Source organism: Trachurus japonicus, chromosome 1, assembly GCF_045865225.1.
Source record: "Trachurus japonicus isolate A0001 chromosome 1, Traja_1.0".
NCBI classification, from domain to species: Eukaryota; Metazoa; Chordata; class Actinopteri; order Carangiformes; family Carangidae; genus Trachurus; species Trachurus japonicus.
The window spans coordinates 11,427,565-11,442,070 of record NC_140907.1 but is presented as its reverse complement, the minus strand read 5'-3'; the positions used below and the strand labels follow the sequence as shown (position 1 = coordinate 11,442,070).

The following is a 14,506-nucleotide window of genomic DNA, read 5'->3' as shown; positions in this document are numbered from 1 at the left end:
GAGCATGGTGCAGAGCAGAGCGACAGATATAACATATATATCTATCGCTCTGGTGCAGAGTCCTTCACCATCATTACAGGACCATTCACGCTTACTCCACAGTTGATCTTTGTTTGTAAATAAAATTTTACATTAAAAAAACATTCAAACACATTGCTATAAACTACTCGACTCTATATTAATGTGATAGTTATCAATAGGCCTACAAGATGATGCAATAGTGACGGGAGCCATTGTTATTCTATTGAATAGCCTTTACATTATTAATATTTCAAGTGTAGCCTATTATTGTTGGTTCACAAATGATTTTAAAATTTGTAAAATCTCTGAATGGGAGACTTTTACTTTTCCAAACTGAATGATTCCACCACTGTCAATATGGGTAAAAAAATATATTAGTGTGATAGGATTATTAACAAATGGCATCTGCTTTGCTAGAAAAGCTTTATTTCAACCTGGAGAAATAATAGCAAGCAAGATATGTCAGCATTTAAGGATACACAATTTGAGGAGACATCAGAAAGGCTTTCATCGACAGACATTTATTTTGCTCTATAAATAAGGCAGATACACATAATCACTGAATTTGGCCTTAAAATTACACATACATTTTAAAAAGTCATTAATAATTCACAGATACAAATCATAACATAATCTTCATATTTCCTCAAAAATCTTATTTCATTCAGTTTATTCCAAAGACGTAGACAAAAAAACAAAAAAAAACTAAACAAAACAAAAAAACACCATAGCCCACCCCATGACCCCATGTAGTCATTCAAAACACATTCTTAACAAAATCAAGGCGCAATGGAAAACACAATCATGCCAAAATGAAATAATGATAAAAATTTATGTTATGGTGCTATGAGCAAAAAACAAAAGAAAACTAGGCAAGAATTCCTGTAAACATGTTAGTGTAAAGATTGTAAATATTGCCTCACAATGCTATATCAATACAGGATGTGTACCTCTGAGCAGAGAGAGATCTGGCACTACAGGCCTGATTGAGGAGCTTTGGTCAAGATTAGAAAGATAGCTAAAAAAAAAAAAAAAAGGTATTCTCAGAAAGGGATCTTGTTAATGAGACTATATATTCTTGGCAATAGATGTTCGACTACATGGTTTGTACCTTATCTTTTTTCCTACATGGCATGCCTTTCTTCATACACTACAGTGGGTATTTTTTTAAGCACTGTCACATGTTGAAATTGGCCATTTAGAGCCACTTATAACATCATCATCATCAACATTACCACCATTAAAGTGTAAATAATGAACTGTAAAACTGACCACCTTGTGCTCCAACACAACGACTGAATGACACATCTGGAAAATGATATGCAAATTGAGATAGTGTTTATCATGTGGAAAAAAATAGAAACTTCACTTGCATTTGTGCAATAACTTGCATACCCCAGTCAAAACATGACTAGGAAAAAAAAAATCATACATCAACAAAATTAACCAAAACAATCCATACTTACTGTACATTCAATAGACGTGTTAGAGGCCTCGTACTTCTCAGACATACACTTCAATATAATATCTGTACAAAATCATACTAAAGCCTGTGTAGTGTTCCTATCATTGCACTTATTGTGTTTGTGTACTTGTCATTAGTATGGAATTTACATAGTGACTGACATTTCTTCTATGCAATGCATGTCAGCTCTTGAGCACTATTTCCATATAGACATGGGGTAATCGCATCATTGGCATGGAGAGGGGGGTTTGGCAAGTGAATGGGGGTGTTCAGGGTATGATCACAGCACAAATAAATACTGTTAGTTAACACCTGATCAAAAACCGCTCGCGTAAAAGCCACTTTAAGGGTTAATGTTTTATGGTAACATCATCAAGTATCTGAGCTTTTTTCCCAATACGCTTATTTAACCTGCCTGCATTTCTGTCCTAACAACATGAAACTGCAAACTCTCCTTCAACACTGATCATTCACTATGAAACACCTAGGATTTCACATGTCATACTGAAAAACGTCACTTGCTGTACTTCTCTTATAAAAGCGGGTCAGCCTTAGCAGAGACTTGTCATCTGCAGGCTGTAAGGTATCTGGTGAATGCTCCAACATCAATGTTCACAGGATAGGACAGTATATACTGTATATCCCATATCTTAACTTAAACCACTTCCAATTCTGAGCCCAATATGACTCTCTTCACATTTGAGTCCCTATTCAATAGGTCTTGGCTTTTATATATAAATCCTTCATAAAGAAATCATCCTTTCCGCTGGCACCATCAATACTACTGAACAGAGCAGCAAGCAACAGTCTTGTCTTTACTGTTTGGTTGGTCAACTCTACCTTAGTCCTGTAGAATTCTCCAAAGTGAGAAAGTTGTGTTTGTATTACAGTAGTGTACGACCTATCAACTTTGGCTCCAGTTCCAATTTAGAGGCTTCGCAAGCTCATAGAAAAACTGTAAACATTCTTCATGGTTGACTGAAGCTGTCCTTCTCTGGCTGGGGAGCTTCTGGGTCCACTGGGGGGACAACTAATGATCCTCCAGCTGTGCGTGGGTCCATGGCAGAATGCATGATCGTGAGCCACACATCGTCCATGTTTGGCATTACAAGGATTTTCTGACAGGGGAGAAAGGGAATAAGGAGGCAGTGAGTGGTCAATATAGTCATCATTTTTGACTCATGCAAACTCCATTTCAAGTATGTCACAATCTGGCTCATGACTGGATGAAGGAGGGAAGACTACACATGACTTTGTAACTAAAAATGTGTTTATTAAAATTAACTAAATGAAAACCAATCCAAAGATGAAGAAAGTAGTAAACACTATAATATAAAGGCAAGGCATGGCAAGGGAATTTTATTTGTATAGCCCGTTTTTACAAACAGTTTGTCTCAAAGGGCTTTACATAGCATCATAACAACATCCTCTGCCCTTAGACCCTCACATCGAAAGGAGGAAAAACAATACAATGAGCATGTGTGTGCCTTTGTAAACAGGAAGGAGATTGGCCATTTTGCAGTTGGTCAGTTGCAGAAAATACTGTATAAGGAATGAAGATCTAAAGATCAGCAATGGTAGTTGTGACATCATAAATCAAAGGTTTTTACAACACAGCAGCACAGAGTGAACGCAGTGTCCACGTCATTAATTCCTAAAGTCTCTGGTGTAGGGGCTCAAGCACTCCACAGGACCCAAGGTGTGGACATGGTATAAAAGCTACATTGCATTAGTGTTGATGTAGCCTAGAACAGTGGTTCCCAACCTCTGGTCCGGTACCGGGCCGCAGAGAGAGAATGAAAAGATATAAAATCGTGTGTTTTTTTTAAATTTACACTTCTGGTTGTTTTATTTTGGATATTTTGCCACTTCCGTTTGTGCATCTTCCCAGCGCTGTGCAATTGACAGGCAGGTCCACAAGCGTAAAAGATTTTTAAAAAAACACACGGCGCCGGGAAAAACCCAATAATGGGACGACAGAAGACCCAACGACTGCCAACAAAAATGTTTAAATTACGGGTTCATTACAACAGGTGATTCACATGCTCCAAGCTCCACATGCGTAATAAATGTGGGGACCGGCTGTCTGCTGCTGCATCACTTCACAGAAAATTAAAAATCTCCGTAGGTTCTGGATTAAAGCAGAATATCCTGAGATCGCCACAAAAGCACTGAAAACCTGCTTCCATTACAAACACATGATCTTTGTGAAGCAGAGTTTTCTGCAGCGACAGCAACAAAATGAGATTACAGAGAAGACTGGACCATCACCCCCAGATGACTGATTATATATTATTATTATATTATGGTGAATTGTAACAAAGAACGTAGACTAATAATTGAATTAAAAACGTAACGGAAAATCATGTGACCGTCTACAATCATTTTTCATATTATATGTGTAATGTAAACAGGAGAACGCAAGTACCCCCCCAATTGTGGGCAGTGGTAAAATTGTGAACGGTCCATGGTGATAAAAATGTTGGGAACCCCTGGCTAGAAAGAACTAGAAAATTTCATGAACATTAAAGATGTTGTTCAGTACCTGGAATTCCTGGTCCAGTTTTTTCTCTATCCAGTCTGTGACGTGAGCCAGAGTAACTTCTCTTTCTCCCAGTTTGGGACGAGCCTTCAGTTCCAGGTGAGGCGGTGTCCTAAAACCATACCTGCAACACAAGGTAATCCACTGTGTTAGCAAATGAACAAATGGTGCACATACAGTACACTTGAGTATATCGATAGACCAGCAGATGGCAGTGATGTTCTGTACAAAGATGTATGAAATATGAGTGAGTGAACCCTGATATGAATGATCCACCATGTAGAAATAAAACTTACCGTAATCTTTTAACTAATAAACTGTTGACATGCAATAGGAAATTAGCTCATTAAGGGTGATCTGAAGACCTTTGTTATCAACAGATAGGCCTGTGTCTTCCAGTCTGTGGGAAAGTTTCATCTCTAAGGAAGATGTGATTATTTGTCACTCTGACAAACACAGAAATGCACTATGCACAGCATTCCACACACGACACAGGAGACGAACAACAACACTTTGGTCACGCACCATATCCTGTCAGTGGGTGGAGGGGGGATGTTGACAGCCAGCGTTCCTTGGAGTTCCTGCAGCTCTACAGTGAGCAGCAGCGGTGTGTTGGACACCTCTTCCATCTTCTTCTTGATGAACTCCGTCTCTGTGGCCTTCTGGAAGTATTTGGACTTGGTAATCTTATCCACGAAGCGCATGATTTTGCTCGGCTTGTGGCCTCCAACAAAACTGTGTGGTAACAGTAGAGTTTGGTTATACAAATGTATTATACATTGACACACTCTTTAACAACCTGTTCACTCTACATTATCCTGTTTGTTACACAGCCCACTAGTGAAATAAATGATTTGAGACTACATTTTTATCAAAATGCAATCTAACCCACAGTAGTTGAACAAGCCTAAATCTGTACCCATGGCAACAGCTGATCAGCGGTGGGTCGATGAAAACATTATTTATATTTTACATTAACCTGGACGTTGCCATTGATACTGAAATTAAATGGAGGAATGGGACTTCTCCTTTGTTGTTAAAAGTAACATCTGTGTTTTTCTCATGCTGTGGCCCCAGAATGGACAAAACTGAACAAAATGTTTATAATTAGAAGTCGTCGAAATGACCATACACCGCTTCATGAGAGTGATCTGCTACTGTTGCCTGAACTGGAGGACAGGAAATTCTCCGGGGACATTTTTTTTTAGCCATTAGTCATGAATGAAGGGTTTCAATCTTTCTTCTTTTTTATTTTTTTTCTGAAGCAGTAACCTAATGGAAAGGTAACAATGGTCAGCGCCGATCAGAGCAGGGTCCCCAACAATGGTCTACAATGGTTTGTTATACATAAATCAGAAAACAGCATTAAATAGAGCCGGAGGAGTGTTGGGGAAAATGTCTTTGATTCCATGACTGACTCAATTCGTATATGTCAATGGATTGTTACATTATCTTATATAATTATACATTTCTTTGTGATGAGGTGAGCAGTGATACAAAGAACACATGAACTGGTTCTCACCCTTCTGCTCCTGCAGACTCATTAGAGATGTCTGAGGAGTCTTCCTCGTCTGATGAGCCCGCACTGGACGACTCTTCATCACTGTCGGCCAGGCAGTAAGTCCGGGGTCTGTTTCTGAAAACATGAACAAACACAAAAGGATTTGGGATGTGCACATTTACATACCTGCACTAGCACATGCACAAAGCTCTGCTGTGTTTTATCAAGCTTACTGATCGACTTCTACAGATCAAGACAAAAAATGAGTGGTGGGTGTTGGTTCTATGGTGAGTTGGTGTTTAAGTGCCTACAATGCTGTGAAAAAGTATTTGGACCCATCCTGATTTCTTTCTTTTTTTTTGCATATATGTCAAACTTTTAATATTAGACAAAGATAACCCAAGTAAATATAAAATGATTATTTCATTTCTTAAGGGATGAGGCTATCAAAACCTCCCTGGCCCTGTGTGAAAAAGTATTTCCCCCCCTTTTTTAAATCATGAACTATGTGTAAATTACATTTTTTGGAAAGCTGAGTTTATTTTCACTCTCCAAACCCAGGCCTGATCACAACCACAACTGTTGAATCAAGGAATCGCCCCAACAGAACCTGTCTGACAGAGTGAAGGAAGCTAAAAGATCTCAAAAAGCAACACATCATGTCACATTATAAAGAAATTCAAAAACAGATGGATAGCTATTTTCCCTTGATAAATCAAATCATCATTTACAAACTGCATTTTCGGTTGGGTTATCTTTGTCTAATATTTAATTTGTATGATGATCTTAAATATTGAAGTGTGACAAATATGAAAAACAGCATGTCAGCTGGCCTGAAAAAAAAACACACACAAAAAAAACAAACAACAACTGCTGCTCATGTGTCTGTCTGGCTGCTCTGAACTTTCAGATGTTATGTGATATGAAACTGGATCTAAACTTATTTCCTTATGGGCACTGACAAAATGCATACTTCTCATTTTCTAGCAACCAGTCTAACCGAGAAGAAGCTGTACTCGCACTCTATTGAGTCAATCTGCCAGATTAGTACTGACTACAGGTGATGAAGAATGGGTGAAAACACTGAAATGGAAACTAAAATAATTAGATGTAGTAATAATTAGATTAATTAGATGTAGATGGTATTATGAGATGAAATGACCACAAAACTATAAAAAAAAAAGCAAAAAAAGACTCGCTGAAAATGAATAAGCACTCACCGGGAGCAGAAATACATCAGATTATAAGAAGTAGAATCCAGAGGGCAGAGAGGGAACAACATTGAAAAGAAAAGGGCAGTTATAAAAGAGAGAAAAGATAATAAACACCACGTGAGACAGGTGAGGTATACCCAACAGACAGATGACAGAGACAACTTTACCTCTTCAAGTCAAGTTAAGCAGAAATAGCAAAGAAAACAACCAGGACATATCTTAGGGCTTTTCAAAAAATGTGCATGTGGTTATGATGGAGCTTTTCTGTCTTACCCATCTTTGCCAAACTCCCCCAAGCGGAGGCTTTCTGCCTCCTTGCCCAGGCGGATGAGGTTCATCTTGGTCTCCAGGGTCATCAGGAAGGAGCCACTGTAGGAAACCTCCAGGTCAAACCAGAGACCTGAGGGACGCAAGAAATGTTGAACTGAGATGACAGAAGTGAAAGTCTGAAGTGTATGATTTAGGGATATGAGCTCCCACAGCATGACAACACGTGTTGAAATCAGAAAGTACAAGTTGGATCATCTTAATTATCGCATTTTGAATCAGTCTTTTTGGACAACACAATAAAGTGACCTTCCATGAGGAGCCACCGCCCCCCTTGCTGCCCCCTCTCTCCATTATCCTCTCAATAATTTGTTTTCCCTCATCTCACATTCTTCCTTCATTGTCTCACAGAAATGAAGACCCTGATTTTTATATTTTCAATCCCTCTGCTTTGGCAAGAAAGGAGGAGTGATCATAATGTCCTTTGAGCAGAGGACAAACAGTTGTAGAGCACACACACATCTTCCCCCCTCTAACTCCTGTTTGATATCAGCAGGAGGGATTGGATGCTCTCCCTCTATTCCCTTCACCACTGCTCTGATATACCTGCTGTACTCTGGATAATACATACCCCTCAAAAGCCTCCATTAAAAGAAAGGCTTATATGGGGCAAACAAAAGTGCTGTGTTTTTTCCTCTTTTTACAACACAGATCACACGTTGCTTTAAGAGCAAAAACTCCCTATAAATGTGGGTGTGGTTTGTCTGTACACCACTGGGAGGCAGTAAAGGACAAAAGCTAACGCAGGAAAGATGAACTATGCGAGTCAGATGAGTTTAAACCGGTAAGAGATTCTTTAAAAGAAAACACACACATTGCACTTTGCTGCAACTGACATACAGTACGTGTCCCACAAACATGTGTGGAAAAAGGTGGAAAAGATCAAGAGATGTTGTGTGGGAAGTCAAACACCACAAACAGCACTGACATGAGGTGCTGCTGTGTTGCTTGAACACCAGCTGGCTGTGTTAAATGATGTGATAATGCAATGAATCTAATGTGCCAGAGAGTGGGGATGAGAAAAGAGTCTGCAAGAAAAGAAAGCAGGAAAAAACAAAGAACAGAAGGTTAGAAAGTCATGGAAAGCTTGAGAAAGCAGCGAGTAAAAATAGACAGTTAGGCAATCAGAGAGGCAGAGGCAGAGTGAACACGCTGGGTCTGCTCAGCCCACTGGGCCCTGCTTCACCCTGTCTGTCCTGAGAGGCGTGGTGGATAATAGCACTGTGTCAGGCTGGGGCAGGGCACTGTGCTTTGTTAGTTTGGGGAAGAGCAGAGAAGAGCTTCAGTGCAAGCTGTGGGATCTGGACAGATATTGCTTAATTGGGGTGAAACCAGAGTAAGTGCAAAGAAATGTCTTCATATGTGAGCACATTAAAATCAACATGGCAGTGCAGAGACTCATTAGTGTGCAAAAGCAGACAAGCATGGACACAAATATACAAGCATGCAGAGACAACACTGTATTTAGATATCTGACTAGGGGCTGAGGGTAGTTAAAGGTCCAGTGTGTAAAATGGGGAGTAAACCTTGATATCTAGCGTTCAGATTCTAGATAGCAGCGCTTGCTTGCTCAAACTCACCCCTCCCGTCTGCAAAGTGACGGTGGCCTCCGAGGACAAAAAAACTTGTTTACCACGACTGGATGACTGGGAGTATTTCAGGAGCATGGAGCAATGAGGTAAAGATCTAAATCATTTTACCATATGTGACCCGATCCATCAAAATGAGTCACAGTGACCCAAATTTCAAAGTTGAGATTTTGGTATCAATGGAAAGATTAGAAAATAAGATTTAAAATGATACCCTAGTCAAAGTCATACATTTGATGGTTTTCGAGATGTGGCCATTTGAATTACGATCTCCTACTCTCTTATTCTGTTCTAAAACCTGAGAAAATAGCAGTTAAAGTTTTTGCCAGTGACTCTGGCATCTGTTCCTCTACCACGTGATTACACAAGCGGAGAATCCCGCGATTCAGATGCAGTTTACAGCTCGTCTCTATCATGAACGGTTCAGAAGATATTTCATGTTTTGCACCGAAGCAACACTCATTTTCAGAGGGTTTAAGTTGCAAGTCAACTTTAATCATCAAATACGTGCCTTTTCTCAATTATCTGGACTGTGAAACTTTGGGAGATAGTTTTTGAATGTCATTGCTTTGAAATTAGGGTAAAAAACTTTTTTTTGATTTTCTATGGGTTTTCCACGTGATCAGCTGATTATCTAAAAATAGAACGTTGCGACTTCCGACTCATTTTGATAGAACGGGTCACATATGTCTGCTGTTTTCTACTGCTTCTTCTTTCCTTCCACCCTCTTCTTCGTTGGTTTATTTATGAATGCGAAACTCGTGAAACTGAACTGGATTTTCCGTTCGGGCTGCCGTACAAACATGGCGGCGCAAGATGGCGACGCTCTCTAAAGCAAGACCCTTGTTATACGTATATATAAAATAATAATTATAAGGCTACGAAAACCAAACAAATTTTATTTTATCGCAATTATACACTGATACTAATACATTCATGGGTATATTCAGATTTTGCCAATAAACCTTGCCAATTTTACACACTGGACCTTTAAATTAATTGGTTAGCGAGCCGGGGCCCAGCTGGGAACATGCATACACCGATCAGGCCTAACATTCTGAGCACTGACAGGTGAAGTGAATAAGTAAGGGATAATGTATAATTCGTTATGGAGAAATAAACCCAGACAGGAAGTATGGAACCCCGACGTGAAAACGGACCAACACAATATTAGACAGGTGGTCAGAATAATAAGTCTGATCGGTGGACAACACAGCTTGAATCCAGAATGACAGGCACATCCATTGTGAAGGTATGATGATGGTGTGATTTGAATTATTTGACTTCGTAAAAACAGAAAAGGATATCTACGATCTATTTCAGTATTGCGGCAGGCTGCCACCGATAGATCGATGTATGGGAAATGCTTTGATTGTTTGTAGACACTCTCTCTCTCTCACACACACACACTCTGTCTCTCTCTCTCTCTTACACACACGCACGCAGTTGGAGAGGCTCATCGATCCACTGTACTCTGCATGCTGGTTCCAGGAAGGAGCCGGGTGAGGCGAGGTAAAGACAGAACTTGAGATGCACGGGGGAGACAACCACTGGAACAGCAGTGGAAATTTCAGAAGGGGAAAACTAAACTGACCATTTCCACTGGAAGTCTTCTTACTACCACTTTACACTTAAAGGCCATTGATCGTGGGAACACGCAGCAGAAAAGAGGAATGAGGCATTCACTTACTCTGCAGAAGTATAAGCTGTGGAAAACAGAAGCATAAACAAATGGCTTCAGTTATGTTTAGCCAGATTGGCTTGAAGAATCTGCCATGTTATCTACTCCTCCTCACTTCCAGGAAATATAAATGTGTATATAAATGAGTATACAAAATACTGGAACTAATTCAAAACGTATTGTGGTTTCCAATAGATAGATAGATAGAACTTTATTCATCCCGAAGGAAATTATTCGGCCAGGCCGCTCCAGAGGAAAATAACTTAGTTAAAGAAAATAAATAGGATACAAAGAGGAAAATATATGATAAAATATATCCTGCAATGTCTAGACAATATACACGACAAAGGAGCAACCTAGATATAAGTTAAAAGTTAAAATACAGTGCAACATTAATTTAAAAAGTGCTAATACAAAAGTCAGAAAAACACAATCTAAAAATTAGATGTGTTATTGTGTATGTTTATGTTCCCCTCCCAGCAAAGGGTGAGGAATTGTGTGATTGTGCCCGGTGTGGCAAATGTTGTTTTGCCTTGAATTGATCTGAGAGACGCTGCTATCTCAGTTGAAGATGCATTAATTCCTGCTCTCATTACAGGGTGATGTGAGGCTGCAGTGATAAAAATGAGGTAATGATTAATGGAGCAGGAGGGAGGGAGAGCGATACCGCAGCCTAAAGAGTACACAAAGAGGAAGATGATATGAGAGAGAAGGTGAAAGGAAGAAAGAACTAGGAGGAGGGCAGGAGACTGTCTGTGTGAAACAGATACAAGGATAAATCTGGTATAAAGTCAGAGGGAGGATGAGAGAAGCAACATGCTACAAAGAGAGAGAGCTCAGTGCTGGAGGAACATGGAGGGATTCTAAAAAAACAACTGTTAAATGCTTCTTGGGTTGGCTGAAAACTTCAGAAATCACACAGCTATGACCTCACACAGCTAAGCCTCGATTTGTCTGATCCACAGAAAACTAAAAGAAGACCTGCCAAAGTGCTTATAACCTGACTGTTGTTGCACTCCTAGTACGTTTCTGTAAACAAGCCGATTACAAATTATTTTCCAGGATCTACGGCACACAACGTCATCAATAAAGTTCATGTCAGTTTTCCAGGAAACATCAACAGTGTGCTGAACTCTGAGCAGTTATTTTAACGGCCGGTCAGACACTCTGGCAGCAGCTGCAGAGGAAGGGAAAGGTCTGTACTTTATTTAACCAGCTGAGAGCCTACAAGAAACAAGCAGGCCTGACCTGGAGGCTACCACTGCCTGACAGGCTGAGTGGGTGGAAGAGCAGATTGCGCCACAAAAAAAAAAATCACACTTGGCCTGTATTTATGGAATAGAGTTGTTGTTATTCCCTTTTGTCCCAACTATTATGCTTTTTTTTCTCTTCTTTATGCCTTTTATTTCCTGTTGGTAATTTAAATGTTCATGTTTGCAGCTGATTCTTCTGCTACCTTTGATTTAAATTAGTACTTAGTCTGGGTAGTGTTGTGGTCTTATTTGTTAGAGCAGGAATCTGCATGCTTAGTATCTATGCCCATTTGCACTGTTAAGACAAGTTCACCCCCCACATTCTCACCTCTAAAGCAGTTCTGCGAGTCATTTGATTGTGAAATGTGGTATTACTCTTGTTTATGTGGAGCTCAGTCCTGATTACGCTGCCTGCAAGGCTTAAGTGTACTGTAAAAGCATGCTCCAGTGAACGGTGGTTACCCTTTCTGAATATAACCAATGCAACTCTTCACAAGACAATCCAAATGTCAAAGAGTGGAGATTGATAGCCTGTACAGAGAGAACCAGTGTTTGTATTTGATAGCATTCATGCACATGCACTTCAGTTAACATGCTGACTGAGGAGCCAGAGTGTAGGAATATGACACTGCATCTACTTAATATGAGGAAACCACAAGGCAAAATGTATCCTGATAGATAACTAGCTAACAGTGTTAATGTTGGCCGTATCTAATGTGGGCATGGCCGACCGCCTGGTGACAGGAAGTTGTGTTATCAAACATGAGGCATAATGAATCAGACTGAGTGACTGAGCAAATACTGCAAACTAAACAGAGCTCTCCCTGAAAATAATGTATAGAGCTCAGTGGATCGAGCAGTCAATATTACTGGCCAGACATGTGTGTCACACTGTGCATGTGTGTGTGTTTGTGCATGCGTGTTTATATAAATATGTCACTGTTATTGATTTATCTCTTGCCTCGGTAGTCGATGGAAGGTTTCGATGCCCCAAGGATTTTGGGAGTGGCAAAGCCCATGTCCAGTTCTGTCAGGGTCAGCTCATTCATGAAGTAAGGCAACTGGAAAAAAATAGACACAAGTGTACGACTGAGCTGACAGGCCTCACATGAATAATTAAATGTGCAGAATATGATAGAACCACATTGTAAAAGCAATAACAATACACACACATACTGTACACACTTGAGCGTGGATGACACATTCTGCACTCAAACTCTCCACTGCCTGTGTCTCTTATATAAGTACAACTGTGTTTGTCCTACCATTGTACTAAAACTATATACCAGTCTACTGTGAATAATTAACCAAAACATAATACAAGTCAAGGCAACATAGTTTATCCTGGGGGAGAGGGTCAGACAGAAACAAAATGAAGCATGAGGTTGATACAGTATATCTTGATAGGCCTTCAGTCTGGACTTGAAATGAATCAGGGATGAAGATATTTTAGCTACAGGAACCTCTGTACGTAAAAGAAAACTGACTATGTGTGGTATGGCAAAAGGGAGGATGAAGTTGATCAGTGTGTCTTGTATTGTAAGAATGGACCTGAGAGTTAACTGTAAAGAATTCATTGAAAGATTTGGGAAGCAAATGTGGAAGATGAATATATGTATAAATTAATATGCAAGATTGATTCTTTTTAGTACGAAGATAAACATGACTCCAGTTTTGTTTATTCTCTACTTTAGAATTTAAATCAATCCTAATGGGAGAGGTTGCCATGGGCCTGGATCCACTCACCCGTATCTTGCTGAGCTTCATCTGAATCTTCTTGGAGACCAGGTCGGCCCAGTAGGGCTCGCTCAGGAAGTCCCAGAAGACCCGACCGAGAGCCGCGTTCACCCAGGCAACAGTCTCCTCCTCCTCCTCCTCGCCCTTGGGCTGCACTTGAGCTGAAGTGGGGCTCTGGAGCTAAAGACACAGGAGACTATGTCACAAAACACTGGAAGCTGAGAATATGAATAACATTTATCTGTACAAGACTAAATCTTCACAATTAAACCATACTCTAATTAAACCGTACTCTAATTGCAACAATTAAAATGACAAATGACTAGAGATGAAAAGCTTGTAACCCTAATGAGGATATTGGGTAGACAGGGTGTTAATAGTGTGAATGGAAAAAGAGTACTGTATGCGCCACCTTCTTGTCAGCTCCAGGGCTGCTCTGAGGACTCTGGAGAACAGGGCTGGCAGCTGCAGGACTGACAGTCACCTGCTCTGGCAGTAAAGAGGCCATATAGACGCTGTAGTCCAGCAGCGGCTTGGTTCTGGCACCGCCGGCTGCTGTCGAGGAGACTGAGGAGTCCTTTGACCTGGGCTGAGATCCCAGCGCCTCGTCCAGACTGCTGCGGCTGCTGCTGCGACTGTGAGAGCTCAGAGCTGTGGGCCACAGCAAACATTAGAAAGTAGTGAGGAATTTGATGATGCACTCTGTTTTTTACTGTCCAAAATATTCAAACATAAGTTTGGAGGTGCCACTTTTTCTACTTGAGCCAATTGTTTATCCTTAGATTTTTTTGACAATTTAAAGAGGAACTATGCAGGATTTGCCTTCCACATGTGTGTCACTTATTGCGTCTCTTGGCTGAAAAACAACATTTGTAAGACCTGGTGTCCCAGCTCTCGTCTCTGTGGCACCACGACACAAACGCACCTCATAACCCGTAAACTCTTGTTTATGACAGGTGAAACAACACAAATATATACGTCGTAACATCGTATATGATATACTGTATAACGTTATCTACCGCTCTATTGATCAATTTCTCGCCGGCCCCGTTGTAAACAAATGCACATGGCCAAGATGAGGGTTAGCAAAACAGCGGAAAAGCGACCGGACTTGCATAGTTCCTCTTTAAGTGTTGGCCAAAAGACACAACAATCTCTGCCCTCTGTAAGGTCTCA

At 40.4% G+C, this 14,506-nt stretch overlaps 1 protein-coding gene across 4 annotated transcripts in view; it reads right to left on the bottom strand.

Annotated features, from left to right (window-relative positions):
* Positions 1–526: 526 nt before the first annotated feature.
* The window catches only part of LOC146991418 (testis-expressed protein 2-like), a 35,339-nt gene continuing 21,359 nt past the window's right edge, over positions 527–14,506 (bottom strand). For 2 of the 4 annotated variants that reach the window (XM_085770815.1, XM_085770899.1), the window contains exons 5-12: positions 13,743–13,981; positions 13,340–13,510; positions 12,555–12,654; positions 7,017–7,143; positions 5,551–5,664; positions 4,554–4,763; positions 4,032–4,152; positions 527–2,604 (exon numbers count right to left, since the gene is read on the bottom strand). In XM_085770815.1, the coding sequence (XP_085626941.1) occupies positions 2,455–2,604; positions 4,032–4,152; positions 4,554–4,763; positions 5,551–5,664; positions 7,017–7,143; positions 12,555–12,654; positions 13,340–13,510; positions 13,743–13,981 (1,232 nt within the window). In that variant the 3' untranslated portion in view covers positions 527–2,454. The remainder of the gene's footprint in view (positions 2,605–4,031; positions 4,153–4,553; positions 4,764–5,550; positions 5,665–7,016; positions 7,144–12,554; positions 12,655–13,339; positions 13,511–13,742; positions 13,982–14,506) is intronic. The other 2 variants (XM_085770972.1, XM_085771049.1) reach the window with 1 other exon arrangement.